General features: G+C 40.6%; 1 protein-coding gene across 1 annotated transcript; it reads left to right on the plus strand.

Moving 5' to 3' along the window:
- The first annotated feature begins 7,334 nt into the window (after positions 1-7,334).
- Positions 7,335-21,182, plus strand: gnmt (glycine N-methyltransferase). Its single transcript, XM_017690742.2, has 6 exons — positions 7,335-7,684; positions 14,674-14,801; positions 14,898-15,011; positions 15,080-15,222; positions 18,742-18,866; positions 19,845-21,182. The coding sequence occupies exons 1-6, from the start codon at positions 7,479-7,481 to the stop codon at positions 20,014-20,016; spliced, it is 888 nt and encodes a 295-aa protein (XP_017546231.1). The 5' UTR covers positions 7,335-7,478; the 3' UTR covers positions 20,017-21,182.
- Positions 21,183-23,983: the final 2,801 nt, after the last annotated feature.

Consider the following 23,983-nt stretch of genomic DNA (forward strand, 5'->3'; position numbering starts at 1 on the left):
GGCGCTCCCAGGCCAGCTGGGCGATATAGTCGCGCCAGCGTGTCCTGGGTCTTCCCCAGGGTCTCCTCCCAGGTGGACTCGCCTGTGACACCTCCCGAGGGAGGCGTCCAGGAGGCATCCTAACCAGATGCCCGAACCACCTCAGCTGGCTCCTCTCGACGTGAAGAAGCAGCGGCTCTACTCCGAGTCCCTCCCGGATGACTGAACTTCTCACCCTATCTCTAAGGGAGAGTCCAGACACCCTGCGGAGGAAACTCATTTCGGCCGCTTGTATTCGCGATCTTATTCTTTCGGTCACTACCCAAAGCTCATGACCATAGGTGAGGGTGGGAACGTAGATCGACCAGTAAATCGAGAGCCTTGCCTTATGGCTCAGCTCTTTCTTTACCACAACAGACCGGTAAATTGCCCGCATCACTGCTGACCCAGCACCAATCCGCCTGTCAATCTCCCGCTCCCTTGTACCATCACTCGTGAACAAGACCCCGAGATACTTGAACTCCTCCACTTGAGGCAAGAGCCTATCCCCGACCCAGAGAGGGCGCTCCACCCTTTTCTGCCTGAGAACCATGGTCTCGGATTTAGAGGTACTGATTCTCATCCCAGCCGCTTCACACTCGGCTGCAAACCGATCCAGCGAAAGCTGAAGTTCGTGGCCTGATGTCCCCAATAGGACCACATCATCTGCAAACAGCAGCGATGTGACCCTGAGGTCACCAAACCGGACACCCTCCATCCCTTGACTGCGCCTAGAAATTCTATCCATAAAAATTATGAATAGAATCGGTGACAAAGGGCAGCCCTGACGGAGTCCAACTCTCACTGGGAACGAGTCTGACTTACTGCCGGCTATGCGAACCAAACTCCAGCTTTGTTTGTACAGGGCCTGAATGGCTCGTAGCAAAGAGCCATGTACCCCGTACTCCCGAAGCACCTCCCACAGAATACCCCGGGGAACACAGTCGAATGCCTTCTCAAGATCCACAAAGCACATGTGGACTGGTTGGGCAAACTCCCATGAACCCTCCAGAATCCTGGAGAGGGTGAAGAGTTGGTCCAGTGTTCCACGACCAGGGCGGAACCCGCACTGTTCCTCCTGGATCCGAGGTTCGACTATAAGCCGGACTCTCTTCTCAAGTACCCTGCATAGACCTTGCCAGGGAGGCTGAGGAGTGTGATTCCCCTGTAGTTGGAACACACCCTCCGGTCCCCTTTTTTAAAAAGAGGCACCACCACCCCAGTCTGCCAATCCAGTGGCCCCAGATGTCCACGCAATGTTGAAAAGGCGTGTCAGCCAAGACAGCCCCACAACATCCAGAGCCTTGAGGAACTCAGGGCGGATCTCATCCACCCCTGTAGCCTTGCCACCAAGGAGCTTCTTAACTACCTTAGCGACTTCGGCCTCAGTAATGGACAAGCCTATTCCCATGTCCCCAGACTCAGCCTCCTCACTGGAGAACGTGTCGGTGGGATTGAGAAGGTCCTCAAAGTATTCCTTCCACTGCCCAATGACGTCTTCAGTCGAAGTCAGCAGCACACCATCTCCACTATATACAGTGCTAGTGGCACACTGCTTTCCCCTTCTGAGTCGCCTGACGGTTTGCCAGAATCTTTTCGGAGCCGACTTAAAGTCACTTTCCAAGGCCTCACCAAACTCCTCCCATACACGGGTTTTTGCCTTGGCGACAACTGAAGCCGCAGATCGCTTGGCCTGTCGATACCTGCCAGCTGCCTCTGGTGTCCCACAGGCCAACCATGCCCGGTAGGACTCCTTCTTCAGCTTGACGGCATCTCTCACCTGGGGTGTCCACCACCGGGTTCGAGGATTACCGCCCCGACAGACACCAACTACCTTACGGCCACAGCTACAGTCAGCCGCTTCAGCAATGGAGGAACGGAACATGGCCCATTCTGAGTCAATGTCCCCCACCTCCCCCGATATCTGGTCAAAGTTCTGACGGAGGTGTGAGTTGAAGATCAATCTGACAGGTTCTTCTGCTAGACGTTCCCAGCAAACCCTCACTATACGTTTGGGCTTGCCTGGTCTGACCGGCATCTTCCCCCACCACCTGATCCAACTCACCACCAGGTGGTGATCAGTTGACAGCTCAGCTCCTCTCTTGACCCGAGTGTCCAAAACACATGGCCGCAAGTCCGATGACACGACTACAAAGTCAATCATTGAACTGCGGCCTAGGGTGTCCTGGTGCCATGTGCACTTATGGACATCCTTGTGTTCAAACATGGTGTTCGTGATGGACAAACTGTGGTTTGCGCAGAAGTCCAAAAACTGAACACCACTCGGGTTCAGATCAGAGAGGCCATTCCTCCCAATCACACCCCTCCAGGTCTCACTGTCATTGCCCACGTGAGCATTGAAGTCCCCCAGTAGGACAATAGAGTCTCCAGGAGGAGCACTTTCAAGCACCCTTCCCAAGGACTCTAAGAAGGCTGGGTACTCTGAACTGCTGTTCGGTGCATAAGCACAGACAACAGTCAGGACCCGTTCCCCAACCCGAAGGCGTAGGGAAGCTACCCTCTCGTCCACCGGAGAAAACCCCAACATACAGGCACTGAGTCGAGGGGCTATGAGAAAGCCCACACCTGCCCGCCGCCTCTCACCATGGGCAACTCCAGAAAAGAATAAAGTCCAGCCCCTCTCAAGGGGATTTGACCCAGAGCCCAAGCTGTGTGTTGAGGTGAGCCCGACTATATCTAGCCGGTATCTCTCAACCTCGCGCACCAACTCAGGCTCCTTCCCCGCCAGTGAGGTAACGTTCCAAGTTTCAAAAGCCAGTTTCAGCAACCGAGGATCAGAACGCCAAGGCCCACGCCTTCGGACACTGCCCGATCCACAATGCACCGAACCCCTACTACTGCCCCTCCCATTGGTGGTGGGTCGATGGGAGGGACAATTATTCAGTAATTACCATAAATTATTCAGTAACTAGTATTCATTATTCAGTAACTACAATAAATTAATCCAGAACTCTCATTAAATGTTAATACCTACAACATATTCTGCAGCAACAACTTTACCAATTACCAATTATTTGGTAACTATCTTGTGATTTTCAGTAACCACAATATTTTATTTCATAAATACAATAAATTATTCAGTGACAACCATACATTTTCACTAACTCACACAAATTTCATCAGTAACTACTGTATATATATTTTTTGGATAGTAAATACCATATATTTTCAATAAATTATTCAGTATCTACTGTACAATATTCAATAACTACCATAAATTATGCAGTAAGTGCTGTAAGATATTTAATAACTACCATACATAATTCAGTAACGCTAATACTTTTTCAAAAACTATTATAAATAATGACATAGCCACAGTATTTTATTAAATACCATAATTAATATATAATCTACTGAAAATATTCAATAAATACCATAAATTATTCAGTAAATACAATAAAGTTTTCAGTAACTACCAAACATTGTTTAGTAACCACAAGTTATTCAGTAACAACCATAAATTATCCAGTAAATATTAAAATTGTTGAGTAACTCCGATGTACTGTATGTAGTTATGCATTTATAAAAGTGAAGATTTTAACTGTGGACCTTACAGGCCTTTGCAGTTAATTCAAAAAAGACAAAAAAACCAAGAAAACAAAAACATGGCGATTTGAAATAGGCCTTAGCTTTCAGATTAACAGATTAACACAAGCTGTTATAGTTGGTCAGATTTTCGTTTTAAAGCCAAGAAGGTTTATCTGCTTTGTTGCATTCGCTTGTGCTGGATCTGCTGATTATATGAAAAGTCAGTGGAGATAAGGACCAAATTAGGAGACAAAAGACAGAAACGCTACTTTTGATGCACTCAATAAATGACAAAATTATAAATAAAGTGATAAATAATTCCAGTTTATAACTTTTACTTACAACTAAATATGATACCAATACTTTTCTCCATCAAATTTACCGTTGACAGTGTATCAGCTCTGTTATATTTATCTGTTATTTGGGGTTCATGACAACAAGAAAAGATGCGAGAAGTGTGTTCTCTTTTGTAGCATCTGTATTTTATATACACAGATCTATTAAAGTGAAGTGATTTATTCACAATGCAGACTCTTCTCTTTGCAAGCTACATAGAGCACTTATCCTCTGACTTTTGATTTGAGAAAGAATACACTAAACAACAACGTTGTGATTGCCACTGCCCTTCCAGCAGAGTTCTTGTGACCACTGGCTGTGCGCAGAGTCATATGTGGTCAGACTTTGTGTCTTGGAGGTGTTGTGCTCTTGTTGGGGTCATTGAGGTCGCAAGGCAGCAGGAGTGAAGGGGAAGAAGCAGATTACTGAGCAGGAATGCAAGTCGAGGGCAAAGCCAGCTCTGTGTTTTGTGTGTGTGCTACAGTCCAAAAACTCTACTTATACTACTCAGATATCGCTCTCTATCAAAAGACTCTATCATATCGGACTCTTTCAGAGGCTTGACGAATACGAAGAGGAACAAGTTCTTTCAATTCAGCATGACCTGACATAAACTGCCATAAGGCTTAATAACAGCAGTAGCCGTGCCCTTCAGAGCAATACTGAATAGGCTCTAATCCAGTCATGATAAAACATGCCTAGTCACCTCGACTGATCTCATAATGATTCAACCAGATGAGGAGCCAGCAGCAAATGACGTGGCAAAAAATCAGAAAGGCTAAGCTGCCTCTGAGGCAGTAAATCTGAGAAAACATTGAGGAAAAACTGACCAATTAATTATTGCTTATGATGTATTGTTGTGTGAATGAGCAGCAAATAGCTGTAAGCATTCTTAAATGGTGCATAAGTATAATTAGCATAATTAAACAGTGAAGAAGCAAAGTCGTTCAGAGAGCTTTGATATGAAAAGCTCCATTTTAGAGAAACTTACCAAGTCAGAATTGTTCACAGTGGTGGTGATAGGAACCAGGCGTCTGAACAGTTTAATGCTACATCCCAGAAAGTTAGTGCTTTAAAGGGTTGTGAATGCACTGCCTCATGCCTGATTCATTGTTTATTTTTGTTTTAACCTCAAGTACCTTAAATGATTTTTTTTTTCAGATTTACCACAATTTTACCATCATCAACATTATATATAATCACTTAGACTCACTGCAGATTCACTGGTGGTTGTGTATAGTAAATACAATGGCTATATTTGTGTTGTAGACCTCGTGACCCCTGGTTCCTGTAACCACAGTAAAGAAATCGGAGTCAGTAAGCTTCTCTACAATAAATAATTTCACATTAAATCATGAATGTTTACATCTGGACGATTTATTTATAGAGAAATTTTGAAGAATTGGTGAACTTACCCTTTTTTTTTTTTTACATTTAAATTTTTTTATAATTATTTTTTTATTTAAAGAAGGTTCCATTAAAGAACCAAAATTTCAAGAAAGGACAAAAATGATGAATTCTACGGTCCTTGCTGGAAAAACTGCACGTTCACTGACCAAACTGTGCCTTCGAGGTGGTGCTTCCTCTCAATGTGAGTAAACTAACAGGGCAAACATTGGGTACTGATAGGACAGCGTCACTCTGTGCCCCCTTGGTCTGGCTGCCACCTGCCTCACCTCACAGAACAGTTCTTCAACCACACCTTCCTTCAAGAGAGGAATGCACCAATCAGAAGGGAGGAGGTGACGGCGCTCCAGTTGCAGCATAATGTGGGTGGATCTGCCAGCATGGACGAGTTCCACCAGTTCAACTGTGCAAACTCAACCACAGCACACGACGGTTGTTATCACAAGACACATGCTCACTGATCTAAATATAGTTTAATCTGATGTATTCATCACAACACACCTTTGTGACGGACAGTGATCTCCTCAAGATTACAAGCTAAACGTGATAATTACAGTAGGCTCACGGCCGTCTTGTAATAACATGGTTATTAAATCTGATTTTAAATGTTGCCCTTTTCTAAGTAAGAGTAGCTAACACTGACACAAATGAGAAAACATTGGCGCATGTCAGAATCCTCGTGGAAACTGCGTGAGTGGGTTTCAAGAAGAAATGTATCCTCGGTTGGTGAATGAGGCCCACTGTTTGCAGAAGAACTAATTCTTCCCTTCATCCTTTGGATACTGTGCAAGACTAAAATATGTAAGTGATCTCTGTTCTGATTGGCTGCCCTGTATTATGCCACATTCAGAAAGCACTCAGAGATGAAACACTCCTTAGAACGTCAGTGTGAATGGGAGGGGCTAAACTGCTGAAAGGCTGAAGAAGCAGATACATCGGATGTTTTTGTGACATCACAAAAACAAATTCCAAATGGTCTGTTTTTGCAGATTGATTTCCATGTTATATCGCTGCTGTTGGAACAAAATGTAGTATCTCCATTTTTTTCAGTTTTTGACATAATGTAAAAATGCCTGTTGCTCTTTATACTGTGTGTGAAAATCATGATGAATGGACCAAAAGAAACGGTCCAAAATGACTTGGACAAAAGTCTGGTTCCACTGACTTACATTAAAAGTTAAGTATGTTTTTTTCCTTCTCCTGTAAAGTTGTCATTTTAGAGATACGAGGTTTTCTTCCAACAACAGTGATGCATTTGGATTGTGTGGGTGAATAAGTTTTGAAAATTTCGCAAAGTTTACAAGCCCCAACAAACTCTACTTCCACAGAAGCAAGGAATTTAGATTTTCTACGTTTCTTTATATTAGCCTTTTAAATACATTTTAATTGGGAACTCCACAGATTAAAAAAAAAATTCCCCATAATTAAAGAAGACCTAAAAAGAGTCCCTTAAAGTCCTTGATGTGAAATGCTTCATTCCAGAGAAGCTTAAAGACTTAATGTGTTTACCATCATTTACCATTGTTCACAACAGTGGTGATAAGAACCAGGCTCTGAAGCATTTGATGCGAAAAGTCGAAAAGCAGCAGTAAAGAAAGCGTCTTCATAACTGTTTCATGCAGTAAAGGTGTGATGCTTGAGGAACTGTTTAGAGATCCTGTGGAGTAAAAGTATTTTTTAACTAAATTAGTTAAAAACACAGAACACTATGTTGGTTTTACTACCACAACACGCGAAATTGGCTTTTTTTCTATCCATATTGTGAAATATTAGTTTCTAATAACCACTCAGTGCCTACGAATAAGATAAGATCATAATTTATTAGTCTAATAAAGGATGATCTTTTCTTATTTGTAGGCACTGCAAGCACAGCCTGCGGCTGCCTGGGAGTCTGATGAAACACTCACACTCACAAACACAAGGAAACGTCACCGAACTCTTAGCCAATCAAAACGCGGGCGTGAGGGAATTCTCGTATTTGATTGGCTGAAAGTTCCTGGGTCTTTATCGCTGCGCCATAAATAACAGCACAGGGAGCCGCGTGGAAGAGCCGGCGGAAAACTACCAGGGCAGAGGAGTGAGGAGTGAGGAGTGGACCAGACCAGCCTGGACACCGCAGGACACCAGTACATACACACGCTTACACACACGCGCGCCTCTGACTGAGCATGGTGGACAGCGTGTACCGGACCCGATCGCTCGGCGTGGCCGCGGTGGGCCTGCCGGACCAGTACGCGGACGGCAAAGCGGCTAAAGTGTGGCAGCTTTATATCGGTAACACCAGGAAGAGGACGGAGGAGTACCGGAGCTGGCTGGTCGCTCTGCTCAGACAGCACAGCTGTGTCAGTGCGCTGGATGTGGCCTGCGGCACAGGGTAGGACCCCAACCCACACATTCCTGTCCCCTCAGCAGGAGCTTCACTGCCCCCCACCTCTGCACTGCACAGCCCACTGTTTACCTGCCTTCCTACACCTGCTTCAGTCCTTATCTGCCGTCATACACCTGTTTCAGTGTCTTTATTCCACCCTCTTATTTTTGTGTTAACTTGCTTTAAGCCTCTATTTTAACGTTAACACTTATTTTAGCGTTTACCTGCTTTAAGACTCATATCTTAGTGTTATTTTAATGTTTACTTGCTTTAATATTCATATTTTACTGTTAGTTCAACGCTACTATTTTAGCGCTTACCTGCTACAACACATAATTTACTGTTTACCTGCTGTAAGGCTCTGATTTTAAAGTTCAACTGCTATAATTCTCTTATTTTAATTTTATTTGATATCACAAAAGCCAACATATTAACAGAAATCTATGAAACCTATTTAGCTATAGCAGTGTATCGCTGCCTGAAGTTATAAGAAGTGTTTCGGCCAGACTGCTTATCAAATGGGGCGCAATACCAGTCAGCCAATCAAAACACAGCTCATTTACCTACAAGTCTTAAAAGAACAGCAATACACACAGCCTGTGTAACACGGATGGAAAAAGAGAGCGTGGAAAAGTCAAAATATGAATTACGCGTGTTTTTGTATGTAAACCTACACAACCGTCGTAAGTGAACCTCAGCAATAAAAGTGAAACAGAAGAAAAATGTAGGAGACGGGCCCTTTAACAGTATGGTATTATTTACATGCTCTAACCTTGTAATATTTACCTGCTCTAATCGTACTTTAGTGTTTACCCTGCTGTAAACCTGCCGTTTCATCATCACGAAGGGCTTTTTGACGAGCTTATGGGTTGACTGAGGTCAGTCAGAGCAGAAAAGAGCAGGAAAAACAGTAAACTGTGCAGTGCAGGTGTAACTTTACTCCAGAAACGAGGCTGGAAATGAGCGATCTACTCGCTACAGACTGTGCTGAAAGCTGTCGCCGTGGTTAGCCAAACAGTAAAAGTGGACAAATGATCTCCATAACATGTAGACTAAGCCAGGCTTAACCAGTACATTTGAGACAGTTGAAGCGATCTGAGTGAATAGTTCACTGACAGTGACGGGTAAAGGCCGTCTGTTCTGTGCCCTGCCTCAGTCTCTCCGTAATTTTGTAATATTGAGACACTGGGTAGATTATTATCTTACGTCTATGTTACATAATCCCGTCAGACTAGACAAGTTCCGTGAGTATTACATAATCAGTTTACTGTAATAGACCTTGGGGGTACTTTAAGCTCAAGGGCTGGATTCCCAGGAAGGGATCAACCCTAGTCCTGAGCCCAACCCTAAGAGTGTTAACACAAGTTCCTTAGTGGAACTACAGGCGTATATTTTGGCCTTCTGGCTGCCTTGCACCAGCATTGTTTCATCAAAGAAACCAAAATTAGCATGTTGACAGTCTTAGCAAGATTTAGGCATTACTCTTATAACTCAATGAATATGTGTAAAGAATTATGCCCTCATTTAGCTACAAAATTCCTCACTCAGCCTTTCAGTCTCACTGTTATGGCTCTTTGTGAGCAGTTGAGTATCTCGCATTCTGCTATTACAGTGGCCAACAACAATTATCTGGTTAATGAGTGTCCATTAAACCTACATCAGGGTTAAATGGTTTATAAAATAGCTCCATTAGTGTTAGAACAAGAAGAGTTCTTTAGTGTTAGTTAGCTACAGTCTTTCAGAAGCAGAGGGTATAGGAAACTACGTTAGTCATATATCACTGGATTTGACAGCTGAAAGCAGGGCACGCTCATACGCTCAGGTCATTCCATGCCAAATAACTGGGGCTCAAAACTCCACCAAAGCCAAACAATTTGGGTTCAGAGTTTTGCTTACGCTCTAGATAATATCATCAGAATAGATCTTGTTTGGGTCGGGCTTTGAGCTAAATGGCAGATGGTTCGGTTCCCCTATTGTGGAATCCTTGTCTTCTAAAATATACCTTAACTGCTTAACATTCCTGGATTATTACATACTAAGGCTTATTACTTCTTAACTACAGGGACTTCAATGCAGACTTTTGGAGCTTTTCTTGGGTTATAGAAGTGTGTAATAAAACCCTGGCAGTCCCTTGGCTTGGTAAGGCCTGCCTGCTTGGACAATCACCTTGCACTATACCAATAAGAGTCCTTGGGCAGGACTTCTAACACTACCTACGCCTGATCAGAATCAGAATCAGAATCAGAATCAAGCTTTATTGGCCAGGTATGCTACAAATACAAGGAATTTGGTTTTGGTTACAGGAGCTCACAGTGCACAGTATCAGACATTCATATGTAGAGAATAAGATAAAATAAATAAATATAAAAATAACAAAATAAATCAAATAAAACATGCATTCCTACCATCACTCATACACACACACACACACACACAATCATACGTGTAAACCTTACAATGTTTGATTTGTAGGTAAAAATGAAATAATAATTTTTGTGATTCTACATCAAGCTTATAGCCAGAAAAAGCAATTATTGATAAAGTTCATGTATGTTATATTTAAATAAATAAATTTTAAAAATCATGAAAAAAAGTTTGCATGAAAAACTGAACTAGCTTTACATGCCTTGCATTATTAACATATCTGGAGGAGCTGAAAAACGAGTTTAAAGTTCATAACTTCAGCTCACAACTGCAGCGGAAGATGCCATGAGGAATGTTGTCCGGGGCCGTCATGTGCTGGAGGTTAGGGAATCAGCCTCGTGACCGGTTCGATCCAGAGCTGACAGTACGTGACTGAGGTGTCCTTGAGCAAGACACCTAACCCCCAACTGCTCCCCAGGCGCTACGGATTGGGCTGCCCACCACTCCGGGCAAGTGTGCTCACTGCCCCCTAGTGTATGTGTGCTCACTAGGGAGTATGTGGTGTTTCACTTCACGGACGGGTCAAATGCGGAGGTGAAACTTCCCCGTTGTGGGACTAATAAGGGTCTCTTAATTTAATCTAATTAATTTAAGTGCTGCTGCAGTGTTATGGGTTCTTTAAAGTCTTTCCTTCACTCTAACCCACTGAACTCTTCGCTCTTCGCCGGCATTACACTCACCCACTAACCAGGACTAAGAATAGCTTCCACTGCTTCTGTTCACTCACATGCAGCAGCTGCTCCTGAGGCAGTGCTGGCTCACAGAATGCCTCTGCAGCACATTCTGCAACCATGATCCCTTTTTGTGTTGATGCTGCTACTACTACTAAAAGGGGAATTCCACCTGTTTTTCAAATTTTGTACATCATTCAATCTCACACACGCATCTTCTAAGCCTCTTCTCCTTCTGGGTCGTCTCCTGCTGGAGCCTATCACAGCTGTCATCAGGCGGAAGGCAGGATGCACCCTGGACAGGTTGCCAGTCCATCGCAGATCCTTCAATCATTGAGGTGTAAACAAAGTTGCTCAGAGTGGTTTAATAAGAAGTGGTTCATTGTAGAGAAACTTACCAACTTGTGTTTTTTACAGTGGTGGTGATAGAAATCAGGGCATGTGATGTCTACAACCTTAATTTACTATGCAAAAAAAGCAGTGTACCTACATGTGTCTTCTGGCTGTAAGTATGTAAAATTTTGGTAAAATAGTAGTAATAACTTTGTGTGTCAAAGCTTTTAGAGGCATGAAATGCTTCAGACATCTGGTTCCCATCACCACCACTGTGAACCCTGACTCGTCAAGTTTCTCAAGTGGAGCATTTCACATCAAAGCATTCTGAGTGACTTCATGAATTTTGAAAGATGGGTGGAACGCTCCTTCAAAATAGTGTTATTGCAATAGTGAATTCCCCTTAAAATAGTGTTATTGCACTATTTTGTAATGTATAGTATGTCTACTGGACCCCAGGAAGAATAGTGGCTATTGTGATAGTAGCTAATAACAAAAATAAACAACCAAACCAGTATTGAGCTGTTCATGTCATCATGATTTGTGTGACCTGTATAGACAATAACAATATGTTGCGATATTATTGCAGATCAAGTATTTTGTTCATATAACAGATTCATCTCAACACCATCAATGCTCTCCAAGTTTAAGGGTTTCTAGTTGAAATGTTTGGGTCAGTGCGCTGATGAATACCTACAATATAGCCACAGGATGAATATTCAGAAGATTATCTTGGGCACAGAGCAATTTTTCTTTCCCTTAGTAAAGAGAGATTTTGTTTATTAGCACCCTTATTTTTGAGTTATTACAGTACTTTATTAAATAGTTACAAGGTGAAAATAGTAACATAATGATCATGGTCATCTCAGTTATCAGTAATGTTCTAGAATTTCTATATAAATATAGAATTTAATGTCCCAAAGGATCCTGATAGAGGGCAAGTTGTCTGTGGTCAGGAATCTTTCATTGTGGTCAGACCATATTCCCTCAGGGCCGATGGGGGCTATGCAGTTTGACCTCAAGTCAGACAGAAATGAGTGATTAATGTAGCCCTGCAAGTGCTTAGGAATGATTCCCAGTGTTGTCTGACTGGACATGTGAAAAACACAGCGACCATCTTGTACTTATGACTTGTGTGCTCAAAGGTAGTCTTGGGACACGTCTATCATTGTTTGTTTCTTAGAATTATTTGATTTAGTTATGTATAATTATTACATTGTCATTCAACACCTTCCTTCAAAAGCACATTATTTTTATAACAATACTGTGTCCAGCTGAACAAAATCTGACTAGAAACTCCCAATTTTACTTCAAATACAAGTCACTAATCCAAATGCATGTGTTCAAATCAGAGATCGCCAAACCAGAGCTGCTCCTGGAAATCCACCTGACTCGAAATGTCATTAACATTCTGAAAGATATTGCTTGTAAATATTGAGTTGAATTAATCTGTGAAGAATATAGATAAGAAAATGTCTGAGAAGAAGATGCAACTACACTACAGCTAGAATGAGACAAGAGGTGTTGCAAGCCTGCTGCGCTCTGGCCATCCAGAAGAGAAGATCCTCCAGGCCTGAGTGAACGTCAGTCAAGCCCTCCATGCCTAGAAGGCTGAAGCTGTCATACAAACAGAGGGACATGCAGCAAAATACTGACCAAAATAAAACACTGCTTACTAACCAACATGAAGAGTTACTAGTGTTTGTCCCAATAATGTTTGAATATGTTTACTTGCTTTATTCAAGTTATGAACTACTGGGATCATTTGAAGGGTTTCTTTAAAAATGTTGTATCCATGTGTAACGATTTTGCATATAATGAGTTTTCAGAAAGTACAATAACTGACATACAATGGAAGACGAGTCTACTAAAGGTGATATTACTCATAAAATGTCATTAATATTATGTTGAATGTGTAAAAGCCACTCTCAATAACCCCAGATATGAAGAAAACATTCCTGGAAAGTGGTCTATAATGTGTTTTTGCAACAAAACTCTTCTCTGATCATTACTGCTGGTTGCTACAACCATCTTGATAGATATGAAGTGATAAACTTTAGATGGGAAAGTAATAAACAAGACATACAGTTGTATGCAAAAGTTTGTGCACCCCCGGTTAAGTGACATTTTTCCCTACATGAAAATAAGTGAACACATCCTCTACTGAGAACCCACTCCTGCACATTTTATATTTTATCTTAATAGAAAATGAATAATGAAATAATTAATTAAAATGGTAGAAAAGTGACAGATTTAAGTGTTTTAGCTGCAAAGTATGTTAAAACGTGAACTACAGAATCAACAAAATGTGGTTGGGTAGTATAGTGGGTAACACCTCTGCCTTCTACGCTGTAGACTGGGGTTCAATCCCCACCAGGGTAAACGCCCTATACTATACCAATAAGAGTCCTTGGGCAAGACTCCTAACACCACCATCGCCTACCTGTGTAAAAAATGATCAAACTGTAAGTCGCTCTGGATAAGAGCGTCAGCCAAATGCCGTAAATGTAAAATGTGTCATTTGACCGGGGGGTGATCAAACTTTTGAATATGACCAAATTGTATTCAGAGTGTTCCAATATGACTTTCGAACACTGTACTGGGGGAAGACTTGGCCTGCTCTCATCAGCGAGTAATACTGTAAACGTGGTCCCATGACTTGGATAACACCAGTGTGTGGACACTAGGTCTGTCCTTACCTGATTAAACTTGATCCAAGAGCCTAATTGTCCCTCTCCCCTTCACTCAGCACAACCCTGAGTTCTATATGGAACCATTTCATATTTAAATGGTTGTTGGCATGGTGAAATGTTTCCTGACATTGATGTAAAATGTGTTGTACATGTTTCTAAAAAGCACCATAAAGGGGTCTTCTGTTGTGACAAGCTTGACATCATTCACTCGTAAAAAAGGTGCTTCTTCAAGGGTTCTTTAGTAAAGAAAATATTTCTATATAGAACCAAGAACACTCAAAGAACCCTCTGCATGATTAAATGTTTCTTGGCATTTGAGAAAGGGATCTTCAGATGGATAGAACCATTCATAGCATATCCTCTATATAGAACCTTTTTGAAAACAGTTCTATATAGGACCAAAAAGGGTTCTAATGTTATGATGTCAAGCCTGTAGCAATAGAAGAACCCTTTGAGTCTGAAGTACACTTTAATTATGCTAAGGGCTCTTTGTATTCATGGGTCTATATAATACCTTTACTGAAGAACCCTTGAAGAACCATCTTTTTAAAGTGTGTGACAATAGAAGAACCTTTTCTTGTGCTAAATAGAACCATTTTCAAACAGGTTCTATATAGCACCATTTACAGCACATTCTCCATCAATCTGAAGAATCATTTCCTTGCGCAAAGAACAATTTAAGCATGAAACGGTTCTACATAGAACTCATGGTTCTAAACAGAACCAATCCCTATTCTAAAGAACCATCTTTTTTAAAAGTGTAGCTGGAGTCTGTAGCTAAGCCGTAACTAAAATGCGGGAGAAAATTCACGATTATGGAATTAATAATCACAGTAATTGGGACCCTTGGCAGTTAACCGTCTTCTTTTTGCAGGGTGGATTCTATCATGTTGGTACAGGAAGGATTCAAGATGGTTAGTGTGGATGCCAGTGATAAGATGCTGAAGTACGCTCTCAAGGAGAGATGGGAAAGGAGGAAAGAGGCAGCTTTTGACCAGTGGGGTAAGGAGGAGCTCCTGATTTAAGAAAGCTGTGATGTCACTGGCACATAACAATGTAACTAACTGTTACTCTGTGGTTGTACCATCATCCTCACAGTAATCGAAGAGGCCAACTGGCTTACGCTAGCAGATGATGTTCAGAAGCCGGGAGATGGATTTGATGCGGTTATCTGCCTGGGGAACTCATTTGCTCATCTACCTGATTTTAAAGGTAAGAATATGAAGCTTATGAAGGCTTCAGTTCTGGATGCACTGATTTACGGATTGATTCTCTCCTAGGGGACCAGAGTGATCAGAAGCTGGCCCTGCAAAACATCGCCAGCATGGTGAAACCTGGAGGAATCCTCATCATCGATCACCGTAACTATGACTACATCCTCGAGACCGGCCTAGCTCCACAAGGGAAGAACATTTATTACCAGGTATGCTTTTTAAAATCAAACCCTCATCATTTAATGTATTTGGCTAAAACCTGCACACACTAGCCACGTTTACCTGCAGGATGATAATCCATTTATAATCAGAGTAACAGCTCAATTGGAACAGAATACGTTCATGATAACACCTCTGTCTGAATAGACCCGTCCGATTGAGGCCTTTTGGAATACAGTTTCTATCCGATTGAACGAGGCGGGTAATCCTGTGAATAATCTGTTAAATGGAATAATAAAATAATAACCGTGTAAACATCTGTATCTGATTATATTCCCAATCGCAAAGTTTGAGTACGTTCTGCATGCGCGTCACATCATAGTGAAAGTTTATAACTTTCAACGTGGCAGAGCAGAGGCTGCTTTAAAAGACGGTGTTGGGAGTTTGTGTCTCAGAGCATGACGTCTTCCTCTCGCCTTCATTCATAAGCACACGTGAAGTAGCTGAATGTAATGAAAAACACAAACACGCCAGGTGAAAACTTAATGCTGCTCGTCTCACTCTGACTGGACTCCTGTGATGCTTGTTGTCATGGTAACATCTACAGTAAGAGGTTCTCTATGCATGGGCATAATTTGGGATGTGAATTTCCATCAGATTGTTGAGTAGAGTGAGCTTTTGTAAATGATTCAAAAACAACGAATCAGCAGTCCGTGAAAACAAGTGCCAGCATGCCAGTGCCTTGCATAAAATTTACATTAAGCATGCATTCCGTGGCTCGTGAGCCAAGGACTATGCTCGTGGGCGGAGTTTGAGGTTGAGCAGGGAGTGCACTGCTCTACCTACTGAACATGGAACATGAAATATATGCAGCATGTGAGTTTTATGTCCATGTAAAATGAGTACATCCACTTTTGTACTGGTTTGCCATTTGCAGAAATGATTAGTACGATTGTTATTTTCCATTTTTTCTCTTATTATTGGTATTATAGAAGACAGTTTTGTTTGGTTAACCGCAAATCAAGCAATTTCATCAGGCTGTTCAAGTATTACCCACACTCCCACCAGACGTGAGTTTGATCTTGGAGAGACGCCACAGATGAATGATGAATAACTAAACGGTCAGTGTAATTTGCTTGTGCTCATTTTATGATCAGATTTGATCCCACACAATCTGATGAATAAGGGTCAATATCTTGTGAGCACACAGAACACTGAGTGGTAAACAATAACATCCAAAAAAGAATGAGTAATTAAATAAAAAGTATAAACCCTGTTTTTAACCTCCGAATGTTACCCTTTATCAGCTTTGCCATTACCTATCAGTTTTACACACAAGCTAAACATCTCCTCACTACTTGAGTTACATTTTTCATATAACTTTACATTTCCAGGAATTGAAGTAACAGTTCTAACAGTAACCGTGTAAAAACAAGAAACAATGTTTACACAGATGTGCAAGCTCTTCTTAAGCAGTAAAGATTAAAATCTGTGCTTCTCAAATTGTTTCCTGTCTGTCTGTGAACTCGCCCGTCTGAAGACAGGTTTAAACAGGTTCTGTTCATGCAGAAACAAGATATTTGTATGAGCAGAAACACAACAACCTACTGTAAATAATAGCACTACAAACACTGTATCAAAAGACCAGAACATCCTAGTGAAAGTAGCCAAGCGAAATAGACCAAAGAACAGAAGCAAAGCCTCAGGGAGAGGAAAAACAACAGGCAACCCCCAGTTTATGTTACGACTGATGAGGTTAAAATGTCAGGTTGCCAGACAGACTGAAATACATTATTACACATACATTAAAATACATTAAAGTGTGTTTACTTGGCTTTTCATGGTGTTTAGTACACATGCAACAGAGAAACAATAGGTCCACCACATCTGGAAGCTGAACTTCACACATGTGGTTTATAATAATAAACACAACTTAGAGTAAGTTAAGTTTCACTGGTAACTGTAGTTGCAGATTGTATTGAAAGATAAGTTCTTTTTCAGTGCTGCAATGTGGAAAATAATTCAATAAACCTTCAGTACTTTTCAGTAATTTCAACATGTATTTTGCCTCCATGGTGCCACAAAGGGTTCGTTGCATGATGCAATAAAAAGACTATTTTGTTCCCTAAAGAACCTTTCAATTAATGGTACATTTAAAAAAAGCATTTTTGAGATGAGTGTGAAGAAAAATAGTCTCTTCACATAACATGCAAGCCAAGAACCATTTATGGAGATGTATTTTATAAGAGTCTATGGGCAAATGAATATAGAACCATATGATCAACAAACAGCCTTGCATTTGCACGAAAGACATGGAAAAGCCAAGTAAACACTTTTAATTAATGCATCTCAGTCTGTCTGCTCTCATAGCTTTAAGTTCTGGTTTTCCTTATTTAGCCCAAACCAGTGGTCACCAGCCCTTCTCTCAGAGATCTGAGATTCATTACTTTAGGGATCCTTGATTGGCTGGATCAGGTGCTTTATTGTTAGGCAAGCATGTTAGATGCAGGTTGGAAGGGTTGGAGGAGGGTCGGAGGAGGGTTGGTGACCACTAGCCTAAACTAACAGATTAAGTGGATTCCTAATCTGAAGAGAACATTTCACATAAGGATATGAGCGACATTAGTGCATGTGGATAATGATTATTCCCAACATTTATGTCAATACTGACGTGCTCATGCAAGTCTAAGATTAAAGTCCATGACAAAAAGACAGTCCTGATGAAATCCTATTCAGCCTGACTGGTAATGACTGGTAACACAAGAAGCCAATACAGTTCCACGAATTGTGTACAGTGAAATCTACAATAGCCTCAGGCTGATAGTTCCCTCATAGCATTCACTCTCAAAAAAGATGGTTCTTCCAGGGTTCTTTATTAAAGACAAATGGTTCTAAATAGAATTATGATCACTCCCAAGAGCCCTTTGCATGCCTAAAGCATGGTGAAATGGTTCTTCAGATTGATGGAGAATGTGTTGTATACGGTTGCATATAGAACCTTCTTGAAAAGTGTTCAAGGTTCTCATTGTAACAACAGAAGAACCCACTTTTGTGCTATACTGATGCATTTTCCAAAAGCTTCTGCATAGAAACATATACAACACATCCTTGATCAATCTGAAGAACTCTGTCACCATGCTAAGAACCCTTAAAGCATGCAAATGAGTCTCTGAGGTTCTTCAAAAAGGGTTCTGCTGTTGTTATAATGTCAAGCTTGAACAATAGCGGAATGCTTTTTGGTGCTCTATAGAACCCTTTTTAAGAAGGTTCTATATATAACCATATACAACACATTCTCCATCAATCTGTGTTCTATATTAAACCATTTATCTTTACTGAAGATCCCTAGAAAAAACTATATTGAATAGTGTTGAAATAGCCCAGTGATTTCCTTTGCATTTCAAGGGAAGCCAACTGTCTAGCGCCTTCATGAAAGCGGAAAATAGTATATAGTACATTGCCTTGTGTATGCAAATCCACTATGAGATTTCAATGCTTCGTTTTCAAAAAGAAAAAGTTTTTTTTTTTTTTTTTTTTTTTTAAACATTTGGCTGGTATTTGTATTCCAGAGTGACTTGAAACAGGACATCTCCACATCAGTGCTTTGGGTCAACAACAAGCCCCACATGGTCACACTGGACTACTCACTGGAGATCCCACAATCAGAGGGAGTACAGAGGCCACCCGAGACAAGGTACTGCAGGCTACACCATAGATATAGAGGCTTATGAATGATTCTGGAGAGAGGAGTTTAAAGGAAATGCTAAGAATAGTTGGTCAAAGTATCATTTTAGGGGACATGAACAATAAAGGCATGATTAGGTACTGTATGTTATCTTTTATCATCAGTATATTGTCAGTAATGGTTCTATCAAAAGTTGTAGATTGTCTGGTCAGATTTGAAGGCTGATCATTAAACTTTAAATGCCTAGAATTATTATTGTTGCACTAATTCAAAGTAATTACATAATTAATAGTTAATTACATGAATACATTACCTATCCATTTACTTTGCTTTGTACATTGATAGGTTTTGACTTCTACTTTTGAATTTACACACACACACACACATATATACATACATATATATACATATACAGACATACATACACACACACACACACACACACACACACACACACACACATATATATATATATATATATATATATATATATATATATATACATATACACATATACACACACGCATAAAATAGCTAAATGTTCCCATAAAAAAAAAAAAAAAAATCACTATACAGACCATATTTGTCATAATTACTACTTTTATTCAGAAACACAAATGTGCTAGCAACTGAATTTCTGCTTGTTTCATTCAGCTACATGGGTGACACTTAGATGAAACAAACTCTCAGTAACATGTCGAAAACATAGCGCTGTTGTCGGAAGAAAGCCTCCTTTCTCTAAAATGGTAACATTACAGGAGTAAGAAAAAACATACTTTGTTGTTCTTATATGTAAGTCAATGGAATCAGACATCTCCTGATGCACTGCATCATTCATATGAAGCCACGTCATGTTTTTACTGCCAATTTGCATATTTGAATAATTTGTCAGAGTCAAAGCTGTTTTGTATGGGATCTGTAGTCTTGCATTATGTTCAGTGTACATGTTTTACCTTACTATCTCCTAATTTCCTGCCTGTTTTGTAGTAAATTCCGCTTGTCATATTACCCTCACCGGCTGGAGAACTTCAAGGAGCTCCTGAAGGAAGCCTTCATTGGAAAATGTGAGCTGAACGTGTTTGGTGATTTCAAGCCGTATAAGCCTAACCAGGGAAAGGCTCCTTGTTACTTCATCCACGTGGTGAAAAAGACTGCTTGAAACAATCTTTAGAAACCAAAGAGCTCTGCCATTACTTTCTGTTCTTGTCAATGGTTCATCTGTCTTATTCCTCTGGTGCCTTAATCCTTCGTTTGCTGCTGTTTCACTGCAGTTTCCAGTAAATATTATTATTATTTCAAGGGGATGTCAAGGAGAGAATCTTGTGTATTTGTGCCACTGAATGTGTTGATTTAACCATTGTTTGCATTTCAGAGACCATTGTTAAACCTCCTTTTATAGAATAGCAAAGTTTCATGGATTTTTTTCACAATGCCACATTTTTACGCACATCCCACATCATTTTGAATGCATAAATGTGCATTGTGATCTTTTAAACCACAACCATTTGCCTTAAACTGAAACTGTTAGAAGGGATGAAGTGGCTTAAACCCTTATTAGGGCTGGGCATTGTTCAAATGGATACCAATACAGATACCTCAGATTTCTGAATTCTGCTTTTTTTGATACCTTCTTTTATAGTGCAGACTAAATATTTACTGGCTGTTAATTACAAACATACTAAATGTTTTTCAGCTAGCAAGTCAGCAGTCTAGATTTAGGAACAAGCATGTTTATTGGCCCACAGAGGCTAAGATATAATAATTTGGTAATTGGACTTTTCCAATTCTCAGTAGTGAAGTGCTCATAAAAATCCTAGATTTTGATACATAGCCTGAACCCTCACTACGCTACTGTAGTTCAGATCCTCTGTGTTCAGTTTGATCAGTAAATGTTTTTGTTACTTTAAACGGCTGTTTGCTCTTTACTGGAGAATCTTGATATCGTCCTTCGTTCAAAAAGTTCTCATTGCTCAACTCTTCTCACTGCCAGAAGCCCAGAACGTCTCTTCAGTAGTTATCCATTAGCCCGTTAAAGCCTGTTTAAGAGAAACAGGGAGCCTACATGACCTTTTTGGCTTAGAGAACCAAAGAAAGCTCTCAGTCTCCATCTGTTGGACAGATTGTAGATGTGAACATGTATGAAGTTGCCTCATCCGGACCTATGGAACACATTGTCACGATGAAGTACTTTATCCCGTACAACACTAACTACACAACTGCACAGTATGAATGTAGTAGGTATAGTAATTTTCTGGTTTTGGAGATGATATAAAGTGATGCTGTACAGTAATCCTGTGTTGCCAGTTTAAAGGCTCGTTTTCAGTACTGGTTTGTTGTAAGCAGCATTATTCTAATGCTTTCAGAAAGAAGATAAAAAAGACTACTAAATGTAGTCAGTTTTTGATTCATGTGAAAAACTGTTCTCTGTTACTAATAAAAATCAATAGAACACTGAAAAAAGGCATCTGACTAAACTAGAAGTGTTCCAGTCCGCCTCAAAAGAGAGCCCCGTAGACTAGAGAAGGGCACACGCTCACCTTATCTCTCCTCTCTCATAGAAAACAATAAGAATAATCCTAGATTACTATTTAGCGTAATTTCTAAAATAACAGAGAACAAAACAGTGATCCCAATGAATTTATGAATTCCTTTAGTGATAAAATTAGGCAGAAAATTCAGAATACACAAACTCCACAAACCCACTGCCTTATAATGCCAGTCTAAATCTTGAGAATATTATAATCACTGCAGAGAGGCTGGAATCATTTACCTCACTTCAAGAAAATGAACTGGTTAAAATGGTTTCTTCTGCAAAATCTACTTGTATGTTAGATCCAATTCCTATAGGTGTACTCAAAGAAATTTTGCCAGAAATAACCAAGCCTATTCTGTCAATAATAAACTCCTCTCTTAGCCTTGGGTACATCCTAAAGACTCAAACTAGCAGTAGTTAGACCGCTGATTAAGAAAACTAACCTCGATCCCTGCAAACTATCAAATTATAGACCTATCTAATATCAAATTATAGACCTATCTTTATATCTAAGATCTTGGAAAAAGCAGTAGCAATATTTGTCTTTTTTTAGGCCACATCATAGTACAGAGACAGCACTAGTAAAAATAGTAAATGATCTTTTATTATTCCCTGACCAAGGAAATGTGTCTTTGCTAGTCCTCCTCGATCTTAGTGGAGCACTTGACACAATACACCACACTATCTTACTAGATAGACTAGAAAACCTTGTGGGGGTAACAGGAATAGCTCTTTCCTGGTTCAGGTCCTTTCTCAGGTAGGTGACCCGTGGTGTTCCACAAGGCTCTGTTTTAGGACCTGTATTATTCACAATATATGCGCTACCACTGGGCACCATTGTCAGTAAACACGGCATACAATTTCCACTGCTATGCCAATGACACACTATCAAGCGAACTGGATGATAAAATTAAACTTAGTAAGATTGAGGACTGTGTAAAAGACATAAAAGAATGTCGAGTAAATTTCTCCTACTTAACTCAGATAAAACAGAGGTCTTCTTGCTTCTTGGTCCAAAAGCAGCTAGAAACAAACTGTCTAACTTCACACTTGAACTTCATCAAGCTCATCTGTAAAAAAAAATCTTGGTGTCGTGATGGACCCTGATCTGTTCTACAACGCACATATAACTAACGTCACTAGAACAGCCCTCCTGCATCTCCGCAATATTGCTGAATTAAGAAATGCATTATCTGTACAGGATGCAGAAAAACTAGTTCATGCATTTATTACTTCAAGGCTGGATCACTGTAATGCCCTGCTGTCTGGCTGTCCCAGCAAAAGCCTTAACAAGCTTCAGCTAGTCCAGAACGCTGCAGCCACAAGAATCAGAAAGTTGGACCATATCAGCCCAGTTTTATCAGCCCTGCACTGGTTACCAGTTAAATTTTGCATTGATTATAAAATTCTGTTACTGACCTATAAAGCGCTAAACAGACTCGCCCCTCAGTACCTGAGTGACCTTCTCTCCTACTATGAACCATCACGCCTACTTAGATCACAAGGTGCTGCTCACTACTGGTACCTAGAATTAATAAAGTTACATCAGGGGGGAGAGCTTTCTCATACAAAGCCCCCCAGCTCTGGAATAATCTTCCTGTTAATGTTCAGGACTCAGACCAAGCCTCTGTTTTCAAGCCTAGGCTAAAAACTTACTTGTGTAGTCGAGCCGTTGGTTAATTAGTCTTCCCTGTCAGATCTAGACCTGCTGGAGTCCCTGCGGCTCTGTTAACACTGTAATCTATGATCAGTCACTCATTACAGAACTGACTCTGTGTGTTTTTTCCTTTCTTTGTGGAGTTGAACAGCTGCCCATCCTGTGCATCTGATGCTGTTGCCTCTTCTGCCTTGATCAGCTGCCCACTGCTCACCAGCCTTCTGGACCGGCTTGACCACGATTGAGCTTCTTGCTGTACAATGCTGTGCAATACTCACCCTCAGATGTTGCTGCTGCTGCCGCTGCATAATAAACTAATCAAATTAACCACTGCCCACCTGTTCTTCCCGCTTTGTACTATAATACTTTATACTAACAGCGTTTGCTATCCGGCATCGACCAGAGGAGGATGGGTTCCCCTTCTGAGTCTTGGTTCCTCTCTTCTTAGGAAGTTTTTTTCTTGCCACTGTCGCCACTGGCTTGCTTATCAGGGCTTGGACCTTATCTTTCTGTAATGCAGATTTTTTTTTTCCTGTAAAGCTGCTCTGTAACAACACTTGTTGTAAAAAAGTGCTATATAAATAAACTTTGCTTGCTTGCTTGTTTACTTGTTTCTATTCTTTTCATAGTGACTGTTTATTCTTTTATGATTATTGTGAAAAAAGTACTTGTAAATAATAGATACGTTTGAAAAAGGTCATAGATTACAAAAAGTTACAGTAAATAATAAAGTTCTGTTTTTATTTGTGTCTTTTATCTGGTCAGCTGAAATACAAACGGTCAATATTTCATGGAGGTTTGGGGGTTTTCTGTTTACCACAGGACAATTTCCTACCAAGTTTTCTTACCTCAGAGGGTCACTGAGCTGTCTCTGCTCTCTGTAAATAAACAGTGATGGGGAAAATATTAGAATTAAAGAACAAGTGTGCTGGAGAG

The sequence above is a fragment of the Pygocentrus nattereri genome, chromosome 10 (genome assembly GCF_015220715.1).
Source record: "Pygocentrus nattereri isolate fPygNat1 chromosome 10, fPygNat1.pri, whole genome shotgun sequence".
In the NCBI taxonomy this organism is placed as follows: Eukaryota; Metazoa; Chordata; class Actinopteri; order Characiformes; family Serrasalmidae; genus Pygocentrus; species Pygocentrus nattereri.

Excerpts from the sequence above, each read along its gene's own strand:
- gnmt (XM_017690742.2), top strand. The coding sequence starts at position 7,479 with ATGGTGGACAGCGTGTACCGGACCCGATCGCTCGGCGTGGCCGCGGTG. Across the intron at positions 7,685-14,673 it reads GATGTGGCCTGCGGCACAGG|GGTGGATTCTATCATGTTGG; the intron begins GTAGGACCCCAA and ends TTCTTTTTGCAG. Across the intron at positions 14,802-14,897 it reads GGCAGCTTTTGACCAGTGGG|TAATCGAAGAGGCCAACTGG; the intron begins GTAAGGAGGAGC and ends TCATCCTCACAG.